The 21,113-nt window shown below is 42.7% G+C and overlaps 2 protein-coding genes across 2 annotated transcripts; one reads left to right on the top strand and one right to left on the bottom strand.

Annotated features, from left to right (window-relative positions):
* Positions 1-3,131: 3,131 nt before the first annotated feature.
* mcm3 (minichromosome maintenance complex component 3) lies at positions 3,132-11,675 on the bottom strand. Its single transcript, XM_038727171.1, has 17 exons — positions 11,516-11,675; positions 11,113-11,225; positions 10,373-10,581; positions 10,098-10,228; positions 9,749-9,987; positions 9,537-9,645; positions 9,274-9,427; positions 9,002-9,133; positions 8,631-8,839; positions 8,330-8,504; positions 8,113-8,239; positions 7,797-7,947; positions 6,349-6,489; positions 6,122-6,234; positions 5,909-5,982; positions 4,073-4,169; positions 3,132-3,865 (listed from the first exon to the last, which is right to left on the bottom strand). Exons 1-17 carry the CDS (start codon positions 11,588-11,590, stop codon positions 3,667-3,669), a joined length of 2,448 nt encoding a protein of 815 aa, XP_038583099.1. The 5' UTR covers positions 11,591-11,675; the 3' UTR covers positions 3,132-3,666.
* A 1,044-nt stretch (positions 11,676-12,719) lies between these two features.
* Positions 12,720-15,387, top strand: paqr8 (progestin and adipoQ receptor family member VIII). Its single transcript, XM_038727748.1, has 2 exons — positions 12,720-12,920; positions 14,058-15,387. The coding sequence occupies exon 2, from the start codon at positions 14,145-14,147 to the stop codon at positions 15,207-15,209; it is 1,065 nt and encodes a 354-aa protein (XP_038583676.1). The 5' UTR covers positions 12,720-12,920; positions 14,058-14,144; the 3' UTR covers positions 15,210-15,387.
* The last annotated feature ends 5,726 nt before the right edge of the window (positions 15,388-21,113 follow it).

Below are 21,113 nucleotides of genomic sequence, written 5' to 3'. Positions count from 1 at the left end.
TCTCCATGCATCATATGAGTAAGAAGCCTTCTAAGTGGAGCACAGCTGTACTAGATGCACAGTGGAGTAAAGAGAAGTGGTTTCAGAATGAGATGCTCAAGCAGTTTGACACCATTAAAATTGTATTTGTAAAATATGCTTCTCACATACAAAATATATAGGCGAATAGATGTGACTGATCAATGATAGATTATATAGCTGATCATAGATTTTGAAATGTCATAACTGGAGTAATAAAGTGGCGCTGCAGTTGTCTGCAAAGAATCCTGTGTGTGTGTGTGTGTGTGTGTGTGTGTGTGTGTGTGTGTGTGTGTGTATACTGCAGTTTATCAACCCTGGCTCTTCAATCTATTCTTTCCTGGATAATTCAGTTTGCCAGTGTGGTACCAACGCTATATGGCCAAAGTTTGTTTCACTTTATTTTTGTTGTGTCTCAGGTTAATTAATTCCTTCCTGAATTCCACTTGCCTGCCTGTCTGTCTGTCTGCCTGCCGCCTGCCCAGTTCAATCTCGTTCTCCCTCGCTCACAATTTCATTCACCACTCCTGAAATAAATGCCTATGCTTTGTTTTCATCAATTGCCTTGAGTTCTGCTTTTGAGTCCAGTAGCTACTGAAATATAATAGTCCTAACAGTCACAAGAGGAATATCTGTCTCTGCTAAATGCTCCACTCTGTTCACATGCCACTTGTGAACAAAGTGCTGTTTGGTGCTGAGCAGGTAACAAACAGTGGGATTTATTGAAACCCAGAAAATAGCTGCCAGCTGCAAGCTACACTTTGACTTGAGACCAGAACAGTAAAACTGCATGGCGTACAACAAAAACAATGAGGTGAAAGACGCTGAAATGCAAAGTCATAATTGTCTGTAGGTTCACCACTTTCTCATTACTCATTTGATCCACGTTTAAATATGATTAAAGAAAAGATGGTGTCTCACATTCTAAGCATGTAAGCAATGTGCCACCTAAAACTTTAAGTAAGTCCAACTTATGAAGACATATTAGTGAAATAATAGTAAAATTTAAAACTTCACTGCACTGTTTCACACACAGTAGGCATTTACTATATCCTTTTAACAAAACGTCTGAGAAGTCACTCTGCCTGTTTTCATGAGTTGAGCTGAGTTGCATTAGTTCTTTCATTCTTTTTATAATCATTCAGCATTCTTTCGCCCAATAGCACTTCCTCTGTTCCCATTTATTTCCAATGAAGCTCTCCAAAACAAAAGCCAGCTTTAGTTCTCAGTCAGCTCTGTTGCATAGCAGTGAGCAGCCTAATTTCCAAAAGGTGAAGTTTGACTCAAAAACAAGTGACACGTTCAAGATCATTTATTTATGTAGCTGCACATCACAAGTATGGCGCAGAAGGCTCAATAATCAATCACAGGTCAAAATAATTATGTTGCATAATGCAACAAATAAATGAGGGGGAAGAAATAATGGGAACCAAGCTGATTTGCCCTAGTGCTGTCGTTATGGCATTTCTTTTAATAAGAAAGTAAAGGAACAAGAAAATTGCAAAGATTTCCAAACCAAACTTACTATAAAATTTCCCTTGTAGGACGTGCATGGGAGGATCAATGTTATTCATGATTTATCAGTACTCTGGTTTATCAGATGAGTTTCTGTTGGCAATGTGACCTGCGTGTGATGGATCTGCAATTCTCTTAACAAATGTACTGGTGTGCTTTTGTAATGTGGGGTCCCAGTATGGACTTGTGGCTGAAAGCATCATGAAATTATGACTACATACTTTGAAAGGCTATTTAGGAGTGAAGTACAGAGAAACAAAAGAAAGCTAAATGTGAGCAGGTGCTTCTAGGAACTGTCCTTCATTTGACTCCACAAAGTCATTTTGAGCAGGGCTTTATTTATTATTATTTAACATTAAATTTGTTGTAAATAAGTAAACTAACACTTACACAGGTACCATTGACACATATAATCTGATAATTTACTCTTTTTTTTTGTTTGATACTCGGAGACTAACCACAAGTCAGATATTATTCTGGGTTAATGAAACAAAAACTAAAATGATAAATGTTGGCCCTGTGATTCCCAACCTGCTGTAGCTACTGTCTAGCTGAAATTATTCTGACTAGTACCACTAGGACTAGTATACCAATAAAGCTATACTGACATACCTACATTATGCACTAATATTAAATACTACCATTTTAATATTTTACTGAAAGTGTTATGTTGGGGTGGTATACTAACATAATATCCTTGTGCTAATACTGATAGCCTCCTCCATTTAACAGCAACACATAGATGTGCATGAGTACTGTTGACATTTTCCATGCATACATTTCCATCTTGTATCAGCAAAGTGAGGTGACGGAGTTTCTGCAGCAACAAACAAACATATGAACAAGTCACAAGCTTGAGAGTTTGTGTATTGTTCATTTTATCTATGTTTTGGTGAAAATAGAAATTGTTCATGTTTTCAAATTCTTAATTATTTTGTTAAAGTTTTTTTTGTTGCCCTCTAGTGGTTTATTTTGGGTATAAGCAGTATTTTATTTCACGTCTAGCCTGGCTCATGCAAATTGGTGGGTCCACATTTTATTGCATCAATGATCTATAAACATTTAAATCACAGACATGTGATCCTGACAGCCACTAGGATTGTATGTACACTATCATTTATTTATTGTACTCAGGGGTCAGCTGGTGTGATTATTTGAGAGCCAGACGAATATTTATTTTAATGGCTCATTTAATGATGTTCTGTACATGCATTCAATTGATGTGAATATGCTGTTTATTCATAATAGTTACTAGGTCCTGAGACCTATCTATAAAAGAAAAACTAAAACTAAACTTGGTCTTGGCTTAAGTGAAAGATGTGAGAGCCTTTGTTGCTGTGATGAGTCAGCCGTGGGCGTTGAGAGCTCACGTCCTGGATGGTGGCGGCAGGGACGGTTTCTGGCGCCTCATCTGGGGTTGGAGCACAACTTGAGTGATTCTTATCTTCAGAATGATCAGAGGCTCAGTTAAATTACATTATAGAGCTGAGATTGAGACACCATGTGTATGTGTGTCTAAGGTGCGGGAGCAATGATGCATATGAAGTAAAAGGTACAAAGTAACATGGTGCTGTCAGTTCATTTAGGAACCAAAGTCATTTTCCAAGCATAGGTATTTTATTTTTTGAATACACAACTACAGTTAATTTCAAAACTTTTCAACTATATACAAATCCAGACCACAGTAATGTCGGTAAAACAACTGAATAATGTCCATATTATGGTGCAGTAATGCACATTACATTGCTAAATGAAACTTGCACAGGGCTGCAGCACCCTTCTGCGGTCTTTAAATAAACTGACATGTTCTACAGTTACACCAGCAGTCTGTTGCTACATGGTAATAAAGACATTATAAAGTACCTCTACCGAACAGAAACAAGTGCATAATGGATTAAGGCTTTTGCAATGGTCCTGCTTCAAATATTCAAGTTGATGGAACAATCTGCAACATTGTGGATCCAAATCCATCACAAGAATAAACTGTTTGGAATAATTATCGGTGCTACATGTGTGGAAGCGCCGCTTATAGGTCAGGGTCTGACTGAGTATGCAACATAAGGCTGCATATTGACAAAATGAGTTTCAGAGTCCATGTAATACATTTCAGAAGACAGTCATCTTGTCCCTCCCTCAGATGAGGAAGATGATGTCATCGGCCACCATGACCTGGTTGTTGTCCTGCATGTGAGCCAAAGCTGATCGAACCTCTGGCTCAGAGAACCGATTCTGACGCTCCTTGTTGATGTCGTCCATCAAGGTCTTCATCTTCACTGACTGAGCGTGAGCAGACTGGAACACTGCGAACAGGGACGACTTGAACTCCTTCAGCCTGGTGGAGGAAACGGGGACAGGTTTGATAACATTTCACAGTCGATTTAACATCTTATGGCACTGGAGTCATTTGCTCAGACTTAAGTTTGGGGTGGGGGTGGGGGGGTTAAAAGTCTCAGGCAACACCTCTTGAACAGATGTATAATATATTGATCACTTGCACTTGACACTGACAATTTCAAGCTGTTTGAATCCAATCACCCACCTCTCTGCTGAGAGCTCAGTGTCTCCAGCCTGTGTCGTGGCCTCCATGGGCTCCTCCTCCTGCGATGGCTTGGTTGGTTTCGGGGTGCCAGCCTGAACTAAAGAGTGTAAGGACCAACGTGAGAACTCAAATACATACGAAGAATGCTTGGAAACCTGCATGCAGTCACAACAACAAGGTTCCAGATTTTTAAAGACCCTTGAAACTGTTTAAAATCTTAAACATTGGTGAACAACATTAAATACCCACTACAAAGTAAAAACAATAAAAGTTAGAAGGTCAGGTTACTACATGTCATTGTTATTTTCAGCAGTGGTGGAAGAAGTATACAGATCCTTTACTTAAGTTAAATACTGCATTGAAAATATTAAAGGTTCAGTGTGTAACATTTAGTGGCATCTAGTGGTGAGGGTTGCAAATTGCAACCATCTGTCCAGTCTACCACTGCCCCCTGACTTTTGAAAGAGCGTAGGACAGCTACGGTGGCAACAGCACAAAAGGTGTCTCTTCAGAGACAGCAGAGAGTGGCCAGTCAACAAATGAGATTTCTTTAGGTATATTTATTAAGAAATTATATTTACTTAATTATTCAGTAAAACTATGTTATTGTAACTTGGATACTGACAGACAACATGGGAAATGTAAGCAAAGAGTTTAAACACTCACTGTTTCTGCCCCACAGTCCATTATAACCCACACATTAAATAAAGTTTATACAAACATTGACAAGGGAAACACATTCATTCTCTCAAATATGGACCCTCGCCAAAATTGCCCGGCAACAATAATATCTGGCCCGCTACCAGATTACGGTGCTCTGATAGCAGCAAAAAATATAAATAAATACATTTAGCTGATAGCGTTGCTGAAATAGATCTGTCATGACAGCAACAGTTACTCACATAATCACTTCCTCTTTAGCAGTTTTGCCTACAAAATAAACACGTGAGAATCTTGTCTACTGTAATGCTGTATTTGGAGTTGAACTAAGCTTTCAGACAAGCGCCGTCAGAAAACGTGATTCCCCTAAATGTCCTCTGCCTGGAGACACTGAGGAAATGCAAAAGCGTCTGTAGGTTGATGGATGAGGAACAAACACCGAAACACAAACAGTGCTGCAGATGCCGTGCTGTGCATTTGCTGCAGAATCCATTTGTTGGAGAGAAAAAATATATAATAATTTGTCCAGAGGTGGGATTAAACGCTCAACCCTGAGGTTGTGAGTCCTGTGCTTTACTGACTGAGCTGACTAAACAACATGTTAATGCAAGTCAATATTATGGCCTATATTCACATCCACCATCTAATGGTTGAAAATATTGCTATGATGCTAAACTTATTTGCCGACCCCTGCAGTATAATACTACCACTTCTTTGAACGTACATATTCAATATAGTAATAGTGTCTGCACTGCCTGAATTCTACCAGAAGTAGAACAAGAAGAACGTAGTGACACTCTGTAACGCTGTTTGTCCGTTTTCAGCTACTGTAGATACATGACGACACAACATGGCGATTATGGAAGGGGGGACCTGCAGTTATGGAGATAGATAAGGCTCATTCTGAAAGGTGATAAAAACAATGGTTTATAATGTTAGGTCTTTAGACACCACTGAAAACATAGTTATGGATATTATATTGCATTACTGTCAACAGATCCTCAGAAATATTACACACAGGACCTTTAAGTGTACATACGTAAGTAAGTGGGGCAAAAAAAGTGCCCCATGGGAAAAGTACATGCCCCAACTGAAAATGTACTCAGTTATGTCTGGTCACTGAGAATGCGAAAGCAGACTGCAGCAGTGAAGGAAGGAAATAATTGTGATGCTTACTCTCAGGGACATCCTGCTCTTCACTGAAGTCATACGGGCTGTAGGGCTCACTGCCCTGAGAACCACGCCGCCCCCTGCAGGACACACAGATTAGTGTCATTACAACAGCAATACTTCCTTTAAATTGCAGCTTTTTATTACTGTGTACACTGGGAGATGCAGAGTAAGGAAAGCCAGCAGAAGGTGTGTATCTGTGTGTGACCAAGTGTCTACCTCTTCGTTGCAGTTCTCTGTGACTTCTGAGTGGAGGCCTCCTCATCATCATCTTCCTCCTCTGAACCAGAGTCCCGGTCCTTTCTTGAACGCTTCTTCTCTTTCTCCAGGACCTGCAGAGGGAACCAGAAAACCCCCATGTGAGCTGCAGAAATATGTGCCTTTCCTTTACCCCAGTGTTTTGGGGCGAATTCAATGCTTTCTTTAACAGACATAGCTGCACAAACCTTTTTGAAGTAGGCAAACTGGACGAGCTCCACAGCCACCTCGGAGTCCTCCAGCTCCACGGCTTTGCTCATTCGGGCCTTGGCATGTGCTGTGGACAGACGGATCAGAGTTTCCAGCGCACGGGCCGTCACTGGAGAGGTCTGAGGAGGAGAAGGAGAGAGAACGAGGTCAGAGCGCGCTCACATGGTGCAAACACATCAGGTTCTAGCAGTTGTACATTGTTCCTCCTGGCAGATGACAATCATCCTTTTAAACTGTCACCAGGAGCTAACAAATCGTTTGTGTACATAAAATACTCAACATTGTTAGTATACATAATTGTGACCAAGTTTAACCCATCTTCGCTTTGGGCCATTCCTGCTGGTTCACTGGGACACTGAGAAGCATTCATTAATGTTATTATAATGTAACACCTGCGCTGTTCCTGCCAGACTTCAATGTCAAAATGTCTGAGGAGTAAAAGGCACAACTCAAATTTTCTGTTCTTTGTGTGTTTGTTCCTGTAATTAGAGCTATATACCAATTGTGCACATCATTTCCCATTTCACGTGTACGTCGGGTGACAGAGTCGTCAGCTCGTGTAGTGTGTGACCCCGTCACCGATCAGTCACGTACGTGTGAACAGCACGGGAATCAGCCGACACTGAAATTTGTGTAGTCTGCACGAGCCTTTACCATTATCTTTTTTTTGTTTGTTTTTTTAAACAGCTCCTCCATTTGTGCATTTCATTGTGCAGCAACAGTGCCCATCAAGTGCACATTCCCAGTGAAATCATTATCTTAGTATGCTAAATGACTTGAGTACACTTCAATGTCACCAACACCGGTGTTTTCATTCATTTTGGCTCTTTCACAGAAGGCATTTAGCCATGTTCACACTGCTGGCCTTCATACTCTATTCCGATTTATTGCCCAGATCCATGCTTTGTTTTTCTTATAAACGTGGCTTGTATCAGACTCCAGTGTGCACTAGCCACAGCCTGAAAGTGACCTGCATGCAGACAGATAGGCATAGAGATTGCCAATCCTCTCGATTTTCACAGGAGACTCCAGTTTTTCAGTCTGGAGTCCCAATTCTCCTGATTTCTTGTATTTCTTCCAATTTATGACAAATGTTCACAACGTGGCGTCCTTTTCATTATGTTTCTGGCACTGCACAGCACATTTATGCCCCACACCTCACTCTATATTTAGCTGCTTCAGCTTCCTGGCACTGGGTCACTTCCATGACTAACTGGGACACGTGAAAAGAACAACAACATTGTTAATGTTATAACACCTGTGCTTTTGCTGCTACGACATGAAAATGGACTACTGGACCTTTGCTCAGGTTGGTGTTGTGCTGAGTAATGCTGGGAATGAGGTCAGGTCACCAAACTACATGCAAGTGCCCCCCCCCGCCCCGCCGAAATCCGTATAGTGCATCTGTGTGTATGCGTCTGCTCACCCTGGCGATATCAGCACCCATTTGCTCCTGGCTCCTCAGCCTCGAGTACTCTTCTGCGATGTGATTGGCTGCCTCTTCTGTCAGCACAGGTGTCACAGCCTTGGCGATGTGGATGTACTTCCTCATGAACTCCTTACTCACAATCTTATCCCTGAAACAAAAGGAAATATCGTTTTGCCGTTTAGTGAGTCACTTAAACCGTCATCCAGATGTTTACCGTACTTTTAACAGTAACTCAAAAGATAAACAGACATTTATCAAAAGTGAAAAGTTGTATTGGGCAGTTTTTATTCCATGGTAGATATTGTGCTCGTACTTCTTCCTCTTGCTTCCATGCAGCAGGTTGTTGTGTTTCTCGTAGATCTGCAGCTCCTCTTGCTCTTCTGCTACTGCGTTTGGGTCTTCAGTAGCCAGGACGTCTACCGTCCCACCCAGAGCCATGGCTTAAAGACAAACCAAGGAAACACTCAGTTTTAAATAAACACCAACTTATTACATAGAATACAGTTTTAAGAAGTCCTGATGCGCAGTACCTTCTCCCTCCTGCTCACGGGGGTCACGGTAGCGGTGCATCCTCAGCACGTGATCAGAGATCTCGCGGTCCTGCTCGGGGTCCATCTGATCCAGCACGATGAACAGGAGGTCAAAACGTGACAGCAGGGAGTCCTGGAGGCCGATGTTCTCCATGGGAGTTTTATACTGGTCGTACTGCAAAGACAGAGCAGGATTAACAGTTTAAGAGCGCGAAAAGAAATATCTAGATCAGCCTGGAGTCAAGCAAAACATGCATGTGGCTGAAAGGTCAAACAAGTTCTTATTAGATCGGCGGCTCACCCTGCCGTAGACGGGGTTGGCAGCCGCCAGCACAGAGCAGCGGGCATTGAGGCGGGCGTGGATGCCAGCCTTGGCGATGGTGACGCGGCCCTGCTCCATCACCTCATGGATGGCCGTGCGGTCCATGTCGGACATTTTGTCGAACTCGTCAATGCACACCACACCGCGGTCAGCCAGCACCATGGCACCCGCCTCCAGGCGACGCTCGCCTTGGGTGGGAAAGAAATTAGTGACAGATGAGTTCACTAGTTGAAACACAGACAAGACATGTACGCTACAGTAAACGCCAGAAAAGTGAAGGTTTTAAGTTTGTGCGCGGGTGTTTTCACGCACAGTGGGTGTGTTTGTACATTTATGAGTGTGTGTCATACCAGTCTCCTGGTCAGTGGTGACTGCAGCAGTCAGACCCACTCCGGAGGAGCCTCGTCCAGTGGTGGGGATGGCCCTGGGTGCTGTGTGCAGCACATAACGCAGCAGCTGGGACTTGGCGACTGATGGATCACCTGGTCAAGAGGAATGCATGATGAGAGATATCTGATATTAACCACCAAGTCTTAGATATTGCAGCAGACAGCTCACCAGGACAATGACTAAAGACTGAATGAATTTGGAGAAAAAAAATATAACTTAAAAACTCTGGTACCGATTAGCAGGATGTTGATGTCTCCTCTGATGCGAGATCCATTTTCCAGCACCTTCTCCACACCGCCCAGCAGCATGCACAGGATAGCCTTCTTTATGTACTCGTGACCGTGGATACTGGGAGCGAGGGAGCGAGCCAGCTGATCAAACACATCCTGAGTAAAAACAGATGGGGGAGAAGGGGATTTCCTCATTTAGTTCATGTTTAACGTTTCATAAGACGGAATAGCTGTGAGCGCCCAGGCAGAAAGACTGGAGCCTTACTGTGGAGCGAGTCCGGCTGAAGTTCCTGATTTTGGCTACGTCGTCCGCTGAGAAGTAGGGGGACACTTCCTTGCTCATCTGCTTGACGTGGCAGGCTATCATGATGGTCCTGAGTACGAAAAGGGTGGGAAATGAATAATAACGATGGAGGATAAACTCAGCAGCTCAACAGTTAAGATCTAACCTCCAGCACACACTTCATCCCATCTCACCTGAACGTGCCAGAGGTGAATCCCCCCTTCTTGCCCGGCAGGCAGCGGTACGTCCCGATAACCTGCACTCGGTCTCCTGGTTTGACCATGTCCACCAGGTCGTTGTCCAGGATGATGTCCACAGAGCGAGGCAGCTGGCCAGCAGGGGCCTTCTCTGGCATCTCCTGCACCGTGATGGTCTGGTGGTCCTTGTAGATGGAAAGACCAAACTCTGTCTCCAGAGGGTTGTTCTCTTCATCCTGTTCAGAGACAGGAAAAGAGGTAGTAAAGTCATATGTGAATCACTAACTGCTAATCTGGGTAATAGTGTCACTTAGGTAACTAAAATGTGTAATATTAGCATATTTACCTTGGTGGGGTAGATAGCACTGGAAGGGAAGGCGTCCAGCGAGGTCATGTCAGTGTACTTTCTTTCCATAGTCTTCTTGGTGGCCGGGCAGTAGTGGACGCTGCGCACTACTTTAGGGCGCACCAGAGAACCTGAAGAAGAATGCCAACAGGGAAATAACACACTTATTACCTGGGAGGGAAACCTTTTGAAACTAAGACTACGTCAAGTACAGTCAAGTAGACAAGTAGTGATCAGTAGACCCCAAAGAGGGCAAAAACAAATCCTCAACTCACACTTTGTGATGATGCCCTCCACGCACACCATGTTGCCCAGCAGGCGGGAGGTCAGGGTTCGGGGGGTGACGTGCCTGGAGCCGAAGCTGCCCTCCAGGCCGATGTAGAACTCATCGTACTGCTTGGCGTAGGTGGCGTCCACTGAGGCCACCAAGTCCTTCAGAGCACGCTGGAAAGCCAGCAGCTCCTCAAAGGCATTGCTCATCAGCCTGGCAGGGACAAGAAAACAATGGCTTTTATTTTACTCGGGTGCTTTTTTGTCATCATATACGGGAATAAAAATCACACCAGAAAACTGATGGTCACAATCAGGTTGGTTCCACTGGTCATGGTGTGTATTCAGGGTCTGCTGCTACGCTCCATTTACTTTATGTATCTATGTATCCAATTCAACTAAACCACAGTTAGTAGGATGAAACAGAGGTTTAATGTCAAACTCCTATAGCTCCATACTGCCTCTAGATTTTTATTTTATTTATTTAAAGCAAAACTATCCACCTTCGGCAGAATAACAGCCACCATAGCCAGATGTGAAAATAAGCAGACAACAAAAACACACAAAAGTGGCAGCAGTAGAGTGATCACGAATTGGTTTCAATATTAGCTAACTTACACACCTAAATTCAGCTTTACCACTGAAAATAAGCAGCCAAATGTTCTCAGATCAGCTCAGCCTTCCTTCCCAAAACTTTTTTGAACGTTACACAAGTCATCAAGAGCTATGGAGGTCCCTTCCTTACTTCGCAGCCCGGGCCTCGTTGCGTCTCCTCAGGTCGTTGATGTTGACGAGGAGTCGAGCTTTGTTCTCGCTGATCATGTCCCGGACTTTGCTTTGGTAAACCCCCTGGTCTTGCTGCAGAAAACGGGCGGAAGGGTTGGTGTTTAATACAGTTTTAACCGAAAATAATTTGACCTGGATTTCACTGGGATCTCGGCTAACTAAACAAAGAGCTGGACTCAAAGCAGACTAAACTTCAGCACTAAGCGGACAGTAACGCGTATCATTTGCAAAGTAATGTAATTTAACTGTCAACAGCGATGCTTCCTGCAAACTCGCCAAATGAAGAGTAACGGTGGTTCTTTTGTTGTGAGCGCATGGTTATTCATTTCATCCCACAATAAAGTGATAAAAGACAGACTTACATCGTCGTCCAGAAAGTCCAGGTAATCCCTCTGAGCCTCTCTCATCTCCTGGTCATCTACGACGTCGGTTGCCATTGCGAGCGATTATTTATTCTACTTTAAAATCTTACAATATTGTACAGAGTTCCGCACGGTGCGTGCTCCGCTGCCGTCAAACCACACACTGCAGGGTTTTCGCGCCACTACGTGCCGGGTACAAGTAAAGCGTAAGACGCGATTGGTCAACTCGGCACGTATATTTTGCATAGTCGGCGGGTAAACGTACATCTGTCCAATAGAAACCACCCTGACGTCACATGACCCCGCCCCTCAAGAGAACTCGCGCGAAAACAGAGCAGGAAGGGGCGGGCTGTTAAAAAAGGAGAAGCCAAGCGTACCCAAGCTAACCCGTGTTTGTCAATTTGTCCAGGAGATGGCGACAAAAACGAGGATGTCCAGAACAATAAAAGCCAGTCAGAACTGATGGGTGCTTGTTGTAGCTACACAGGGCTGCCACAGGTATGTTCAATTGCGTGCAAATTGGTATATAATCAACGCAATAATGTGCCCTCATGGAAAGATTAAGCAGCTCTATAGATGGTTTCACTTTAAATAATTTGTCCTTGTTCGACTTGATGCCCAACATGGTCTAATATAGAAAATATTATAATATATATTACTAATATTTAAAATAAATCCCATCAGTAGACGCTAAATTTACGAATCCACTAAAGTCCTGAAAGAGGATTTTTTTTTTTTTATTTTGTGTGCAGAACTTATAACTTGCGCGCACAAATAATCGTATTTGTTGGCGTGTTATCCAGTGCCCTGCTGAAGTAAAGCAGCCCACATGCAGCAGACATTCTTAGTTCTGATTATAAATGCAGTGTATAGTACCGGGCAGTAGGCTAGATGGAGACACGGATGCAATCTTAAACATGGAACATCGTTATTTGGTTTTACCAATAATGTTTTTTCTTCGGGACTTTTGGCAACAATAATAATAAAGAATTCTGGTCATTAGAAACAATGACACAATGCACTCCTACAGGTTAGGCTAAATTACAAATTATACGTAAATACAAACGACATAACACACACACATGAACGTCGCTGTCGAAGTACAAGCATCGACAAATGTTTATTATAAGAATATAGTGTTAGGCTCATGACGTCTCCTCAGGGCGTTTCTGGTCATTTTAACCCCGCCCACACTCCCAACTCTCTGGGCAGCTGGGTCAGCTTTGTCTCAACACTTTTCCTCCGTTCAGCTTCAGACATACTTCTTTACCTCAACATGCTGTAGTTAACTATGACTCTGCACTTTCTGCGGGGGAAAAGGCTGCAGTATAGTTCGGCTGTCTTTTTCTTCTTGTAGAGACGTGCGGCTCCAGACTGGCAACAGGTGTTCTGTCGATACAAGCAGGTGAGATGATGTCTCCTCTCCTAAGATCTTGTCACCAACTTCACACAGCTACATCTTACAGTGTTGTATTAATTAGGACACGCATCATTTTAAGGAGGTCATTAATTTCTGCGACTATTGATGAATGAAAATATTTATTATAGCCATTTCTTCTGTGGTGTTGACCTGTGTGGTGGATGTTTTCTGCTAAGGACTGGTTCTGCAGCACATAGCTTAAGAGCAAAAAATGAACATTACGGGAAACTCAGTTGAAAACTCTGATTGTAACTTGGAAGATTTTAATAGGCGCAGGCATACTTGGTCAAAGGAATGTGTTTTTGGGACAAGAGTTTGTCAGGACACACCCATTAGGTGGGGACACACTAGTTGTATTCAGAAGCAGGTTTTCCTCATATGGGTGGCTTTTTGCCTCCACAGCTGCTCATTTTCCTTGGTGACAATAGTTGTTTACATTCTCTGTGTGCCTGTCATAGGGTAGCTACTAATTGGGTGACTGCTACAAATCTGATTATATACCTGCTTTTCCAGTGTAACCTGACTTTTTGCCTATTGTAAGGCATGCTCCCATGTTGTTTGTTTGCTTACGTTTCTAATTGTATGAAGTGCCAAGAGACTGCAAATGAAAGTGAGCTAAAATAGTTTATTCTGGGGCGAAATGTCAAATGAAAACATTAGCATGTGATGCTGATGCACATGGTTCCCTGCACAGGGAATTAAAAACATCTAAAGACTTGCAGCTGCTGTTTTTGAGGGCTCACAAAAACAGCACTAGTTTGTTAATCTATCAACATTGCATGTTGCATGTGCTCCTGGCTTGTTTGCGCAAAGTTTTATGAACTTTCTCTCCCAATTTTAATCCCCCTCAGCATATCCAGTTGAAACTTCACTTTCTTTTCATCTTCCATTCTTAAATCCCCACCTTCATACCTCTGATTCACTGTGCAGATTTATTCTTAAAATGTATCCTAGTTAATGCTTGTTGGCATCACATCAAAGCACATTATGGGTTCCTGTTAAGGTAACGGACCATTAAAAGGTCTTTCTTAATAAGTAACCCATCAAATATTGATTTAATTCCACATGGCATCCTATCTTATAAATTCAACTCCTGCAATAATTTGCTGTCTCTTTTTTCAGCTTTGTCTCCCACAGGGTGTACTGTCCAGCAGTCCTCCTCTGTCTGTCTTCCATCTCCTCTTCCTCTCCTGCACCCATCACCCAGCTATGTCGGGCGACATTCTGCAGCGGCTCAGCACCTTGACCCTAAGCGTCAAGCACCTGGGCCGTCTGCCCCACTTCTCGGACCTCATCCCTTCACCCACCCCCACCGTCGCCGCCTCCCAGGTCCCTAGCCTGTTCCGAGAGCCCTACATTCTGTCGGGCTACCGTCCCGTCCAGCAGGACTGGCGCTACTACTTCCTCAGCCTCTTCCAGAGACACAATGAATCCCTGAACGTGTGGACTCACTTGTTGGCAGGCCCTGTGCTGCTGCTCTGCTGGTGGGCCAACGTGGGCTCCCTGGGGTACACCTTGGACGCAGCCTCTCTACCTCTGAGTGTCTTCCTGGTGTCTTCCTTCATGTATTTGTTCTTCAGTGTGGCAGCTCACCTCTTGCAGTCTCACTCTGAACATGCACACTACTTCTTCTTCTTCATGGACTATGTGGGTGTAGCTGTGTATCAGTATGGTTGCTCACTTGGCCATTATTTCTACGCGTCAGAGCCAGTGTGGAGAGAAAGCTGCATCGGGATGTTGTTTCTACCTGGAGCTGCCTTCTTTGGGTGGCTCTCCTGTGCAGGCTGCTGTTTCGCTAAGTCTAGGTACCGGCGGCCATATCCATTACAGCGTAAAATCTGCCAGCTGATCCCTACAACCCTAGCATACCTGCTGGACATCAGCCCCGTAGCCCATCGCCTGTTCACCGTCTCCTGGAAACAGGAGCCCTCACTGCCCTTTCATGCCCTCCATATTGCCTGTTTCATGCTGTGCGCCCTCTTCTTCTCCTGTCCGATCCCTGAGCGCTTCTTCCCAGGTCACTGTGACTTTGCTGGTCAGGGTCACCAGATCTTCCACGTGTTTCTGTCCATGTGCACTGTGTTCCAGCTGGAGGCTCTTTTCCAGGACTATGCTAGGCGAAGGGACACAGTGGTGGAGGTATTCGGAGAGATGCAGCTGTGGTGGGCTTGTGTATTCTTCCCCATCTTGTTCCTGTGTTGCATCCTGACAGCACTGATCACAATGAGGCACATGAATAAGACACTGCAGGGTAAACAAGACAGAGACAAGTGACAAGCGTGCGTGCGTGCGTGCGTGCGTGCGTGCGTGCGTGCGAGAGAGAGAGAGATTAAATGTACTAAATGTTAATAGAAATAAAGCCATTTTTATATGTTTTTGTTTAACAATCAGTTTGTCTGTGAAAAATGTGATTACTTCAAGTAACTGAACAATAAAAGAATGTGAAAGAGCTTATTGTCTGGAACAATTAGCAGGTCATCTGACATTTCTGAAGGGTTTAACTGCTGAATCAACGAAGAAACAGTTGGCTCAATGGACTCCATAGTTTGCAAAGCATGGCTCACTAAGAGTTTTCCACAGTGAATCATCCTCCCATGTAATTGCTGCTGATGATAGGAAATTTGTCTCAAACATACCAGGAGCATGCAGTCTATTTACTCTTTTCTCTACTGTGAGTTTTTCTTACGCACCGGCACTTCTCCAAGCTGCCCGTGCTCTTTTGTGCCTTCTCCATACCAGGTTCTCTGGGTGATTCATAATGGCCTCTAAATAAACTTCGTTACCCGGGGGCAGTACATTACACTCACCTGTTACCATTTTGGCCTGTCTGCTTTTTTCTGTTGGCAGCTAGTAAGTAACATTACATAAACCTTACAAAGCCTGGCACAAAGAGAACACGAACAGAGTCATATGATGACACAACAGAGCTTTAATCCTACCAGGTGCTGATGGTTTGCATGACACACTAAAAATAGAGAGAGGTGAAAGTATCCAGGGATTTTGCCGTGAATGCGAGGAACTAACTTTATTGCATGCCTTTTGTTGAAACATGTTCAACTATTCATAAAGCTGACGTGCTTGTCAATGTCACTTTATATTAAAGGTTGGCATGCTACAGCAAATTTTCAAATGCTGAAGTCATTATTATTCATTATTGGTTGTGATTAATGACGAGTTAGTATGTGGCTTTACACAAGGATTTAATGAAAAAAACAAAATTAATTTGTAGTTACTCGTCCAGGTTGTGGATACTGCATCTGCAGAGGACAGAGGTAGATTTTGCCAGAGTTCAGGATGCCAGTGCCATTATGCCAATATATGTGCTGCTTCTAGCCAGCCTCTTCTTAATACCAACACATTCACTTAGTTCTGTTTATTTCTATTTTACGTGATTTATTTCCTAACCCTAACCCTTTTCCACTTCAAGCACTGACCATGTGTAAGTTTATTAGTGTCTTAATGTATTTTTGCTCCTAATTTTAGTTATGTTGCATTTTCAAGATCTTTTGACTTATTCTGATACAGAAAACACGCACCTGCTTAATCAAATTTTGTTTATTGTCCCTATCTGGACATGCTTGTTGACTCCAAAAACAAGTTTTATAATATTGGGTATTCCCGTTTACCACAAAGGCTCTCCGCTCTCTGAGGCGAGCAGCAGTGTCAACACGGAATGATGGAGAATTAAAGCTCAAATTTGGATTATGGTGTTCACCATACTGGACTAGCCAAAGAGTGGGATTTGGGCAAACAAAGAGGCAAATTTCATACTGAGGCAAGGGATAGACTGCATGGAGACAAACTGGCAGGACGGTCTTCCACATGGGTAAAATCCCTCAGCAGATCCAATTACTGTGTGTGTGTGTGTGTGTGTGTGTGTGTGTGTGTGTGTGTGTGTGTGTGTGCCAAATCAAATGTCTTGTAAGATCCTCAAGCTGGGGTGATCGGTTGACTCAATTGTTCCTGAACTGAAGGGTTTTAATTGGCAGAAGTGGGAGCAGATGAGAGACTGGTTTATCTCAATGTGACGATATATAGTAGATTTACACCAGCCAGATATCCATCGAGGCCAATGACTTTGGAACGCTATTTAACGAGTCGACATGGAAAGCATGAGATAACATAAACAGAATGTAGAGGAAAAAGTTGCAAATCCTTGGCAAACATTGAATATTTAGAACAGACCATGAACAAAGCCAGGGTGATTGGACATTCATGTTAAACACAAATAAATCTCGTTGACTCGGTTTGTCCATACGAAGGAAGCCAGGTTAATGTCAGTGTGTCTCTGTGGTTTTACCTGTTCTATATTGTATGTCAGCCATGTTAAGATGGCAGCCACACCTTTTGTTTCTCATATGTACAGTAAATTACCTCGGGATGAATTTCAGGATGGCCCATTATGAGTATTTGAGTCAAAGCTCAGGCCTCAGTTTAAAGTAATAGTTTTAACATTTTTAACATTTTTAATAGTCATAACATTTTCCAAATTCTGCTTATTCATTTTCTTGTCTACCAGCACTTCTAAAGCTCACTAATAACCCGTTACATCTTGCTTGGTTAATTTGGTGTGACGGACCTTCCCACTGCTGCTTGTTTGTCTTGCTCCACGGCCTGTTTTGCAGATACCGGGAGTTAGCTGGCAGGTGGACCTGCAGGGTTGCCTGCTCGTACCTGCCCATCTGGGCTGGGCTTCCAAAAAGGTATAAAGACCTCAGCTTTCTTCCTTTGTTTAGTTTGCTGCACCAGTCAGCATGCATTAAACTATATTTTCACTTATCCACTCACTTCTGATATGACTGAGGTCTCTAACATTTGTCCATTGACCTTATTATCTCCTCCAAGCGTAAATGTGTGTGTGTGTGTGTGTGTGTGTGTGTTTATCTGTCTGCAGCTAATCTGGCACGCTATGGACCCATCAGCCCAATATTTGTTGTGCACATTTATGACTGTAAGCTGAAGGTCCAGTAAAGTTAGGCAATACATGAATAAATCCCACTTTTTGAGTGAGGGGTTTTAATTTGTGTGGTGTCTTACAACTAAAGGTTATAAATAAATAAACAATGTTTAAATTCAGATGTTTGGACTTATCCAAACTTATTGTTTCCTTTGTTTATTATACAGTTGGGCGAACCCAGGTTTGGTTACAGAACCGTAACCGATGCATAGAAAACACTATTCTATGCATCTTAAAGAAAACAGACTTAACTATACACTAAACACTTGATTAAACATACATAAATCTATCTAAGAAAACTTACACTACACAGCAGCGTACCAGATGGTAATTGAGGAGGTGAGGATGGACTCATTGACGGCAGTGTAGAAGTGCACCATCATTGTCTTTGGCACAGTGTCGACTGTGGAGTCACACCGGTTGATTGACCATTGAGTTCCATGTTGTTCTGACCGCACCAGGTGACCAGATGGTCAATATCCCATTTGTAGGCGGACTCATCCCCGCCAGAGATGAGCCCAGTGAGGGCGGTGTCATTCGCAAACTTCAGAAGCTTGATGGACTGGTGACTGATAAATTGTAGTCAGTTATTTAAGATAGTCTGAATGAAAAAGTGAGGGCCAAGCAGCATGTTGGTGAACTCTGTAGCATTGTGAGATTTATATATGCACATGCAGTCCACTTTCCTCAACAGTGTTAAACTCAGCTAGCATCAGAAAGGTTTTTATTTTTTCTATTTGCCCACAAATTGAGATTATTTGTAAAATGGGTTTATTCCTCTATGAGCAAATTGTGCTTTCAGGATTATGTTACAAATATTTGATATTGGCCATGATTGCTGCAGGCTGCATTTCCCCTTGCTGTGAAAGTGTGGTTATTGATTTTGCTGTGTGCCACTGAGCAAATCTCATACAGATCCCAGAAAGGGGATATAGATTCCCTGTTGTGCAGGGCTTTGGGAGATGATTATGACAGAATGGGGGTGTTTAACAAGTAATGGGTGTGGGTGTTTCTTGGTGTCGGTTTAATGACTAACAAAGAGGTGTGTGTGTGTGTGTGTGTGTGTGTGTGTGTGTGTGTGTAATGTTGGGGTGGTGAGGTGTGTGAGTTTGGATGCGTGTGTCTGGGTAAATCATTGCAATCTACCTCTGTCTTACCTTTCTGTGTATCTGTGCATCTACAAACCTTTATTTCATACCAATGATGTTGTTAAAGGAATTGTTACATTTTGGGAAATACACCTTTTTCAGGGTTTAATGAAAAGATTGATACCACTCTCACATTTGTCCAATAAATATGAAATTGGAGTACAGAGACTGTTAGCTTAGCTTAATGTAAAGGCTAGACACAAGGGAAACAGCTAGGGTTACAAAATAACCAAACAAGATCGTAGTGGTGGATAGTAGGTGGATTTTTGTCTTCTTTGGACAGAGCCACATTAGCTGTAGCTAAGCTAATGTCCTCCTGTCGGTCAAATTGAATTGAATTGAATTGAATGTGTAAGTTTTAGTGGCATCTAGTGGTGAGGATAGCGAATTGCAACCAGTAGCTCACGGTGCATTCATGTGCTCTTCAGATGGTCCCATTTCCCGAGATGTGTCGTTCTTCCGACTTCAGTGTGTGTTCATGTGCTCTGAAGTCAGAATGTGGCATCAACATAGACGCTACCACAAAGATGTGTTGGATTAGCATTATCAGAGCATATAAACAACACGCAGACATCTAGTTCACTCTACATGGACAGCAAACTAACTGTAATAACCATCTTACAAAGCGCATGTTTGCAAAATATGTATAGACAATGCATATTTTGCACAAATCAAAGTTCTGTATACTTCTTTATCTCCCATGTACACCTTATTTCTCTTTTTGCAATAGAATTTAAAGAGGAAAAACATTCTGATTATTCCGACACCACATGAATGCACCACTCACCCCTCCTTCTCCAGTAGAGCAGAACAAACTACGGTGCCAGACACACCTGTCGCCTCTTGTGCTAAAGAATCGGTGTTCATTTGTCCAAATTTCTCTTCTTTTCTTACTTTTAATTAACCAGACGACTACTACTACTACTACTACCGACGTTACTTCTTCTTCTTCTTCTTCTTCTTCTTTGTACGTATTTAACGTAGTGACGAAACGCGGTCTGTAGAGCAGTTTGTCCGTTTGGGTTACTATAGAAACATGGTGGTGCAACATGGCGAGGTCCATGAAAGAGGACCCGCGGTGTATGTTGACAGAAATGACTCATTCTAAGGAAATAAAAACATAACGCTTCATTCTTTATACACAACTGAAAACCTAGTTATGGGTAGTATATTGCATTCTGTCAATATTTCCTCCTAATTATTACACACTGAACCTTTAACACAGAGACATGAGGGTCGTATCAGTCTTCTCATCTAACTCTCAGCAAGAAAGCAAATAAGCATATCTCCCAGAATGTCTGACTATTTCTTTTGAGGGAAAACATGAAAGTTTGAATAAAATGAGCAAAGTCTTTGCTTCAGTGAAAACCCGGCAAAAATTATCTTAAATCAATATAAATGTAATTTTATGCACTGAAAACGTAAAAATGCTGTTTCTTTCTAGGGAAACAGGAGAGGGAAAGTAAATGAAACATGTTTAATTATTTACATGCAGCCTTAATTCAGAAATCCATAATTGGTCTCCTCCCTTGGCACTGAATGAGGTAATTCAATTGACCAAGCAATCAAAAAAAAGACTTCAGGGCTTTTAGCATTGTCGCGCAGGAGTGGTTGGAAACACGCACACAACTGACACTAACACACACTGAATGCCATCCTCTTGCAGCCACGCCAAGTATGCATGCATGCTGGTATTTCTTGGTATCTTTTGTTTGGGGGTTTTCCAGGCTGCTACAACATTTGCTCACTAACCATTCATCCATTCATCATTTACAATATCCCTTAGTTTCATGACTCAATCTCTGACCTTCTAAAAGTGATCTGCTTAAAATGTCCTCACTTCAGTGTGCAGAACTCAAACTGCACCTCTGGTAATCCAATTACACTGGTCCTAGTCAGCAACCAAACCCTGCTCTACATTAGAACAATGATCCTTTTTTCTGTAATACCTCCCTTGTGAGTATGAGTTTCAGCCAATGAGCTCTTGATAAAGAGACCAAGCAGGAGAGACTAATGTTTATTGCAACAGCAGTGTCTTTTACTGGGTATTTAGTGTATATCCAACCACTGCAC

Source organism: Micropterus salmoides, unplaced genomic scaffold (assembly GCF_014851395.1).
Source record: "Micropterus salmoides isolate LMB-PRFRI ecotype aquatic unplaced genomic scaffold, ASM1485139v1 Ms_hic_scaffold_18, whole genome shotgun sequence".
Taxonomy (NCBI): domain Eukaryota; kingdom Metazoa; phylum Chordata; class Actinopteri; order Centrarchiformes; family Centrarchidae; genus Micropterus; species Micropterus salmoides.
Note: the sequence above shows the minus strand (reverse complement) of the source record. Positions and strands in the feature narration are given on the sequence as shown.

Coding starts and splice junctions, on each gene's coding strand:
- mcm3 (XM_038727171.1), bottom strand. CDS start 11,590: ATGGCAACCGACGTCGTAGATGACCAGGAGATGAGAGAGGCTCAGAGG. Junction 11,226..11,515: donor TGGACTTTCTGGACGACGAT/GTAAGTCTGTCT, acceptor CGTTTTCTGCAG/CAAGACCAGGGGGTTTACCA. Junction 10,229..10,372: donor GGAGGGCATCATCACAAAGT/GTGAGTTGAGGA, acceptor ATTCTTCTTCAG/GTTCTCTGGTGCGCCCTAAA.
- paqr8 (XM_038727748.1), top strand. CDS start 14,145: ATGTCGGGCGACATTCTGCAGCGGCTCAGCACCTTGACCCTAAGCGTC.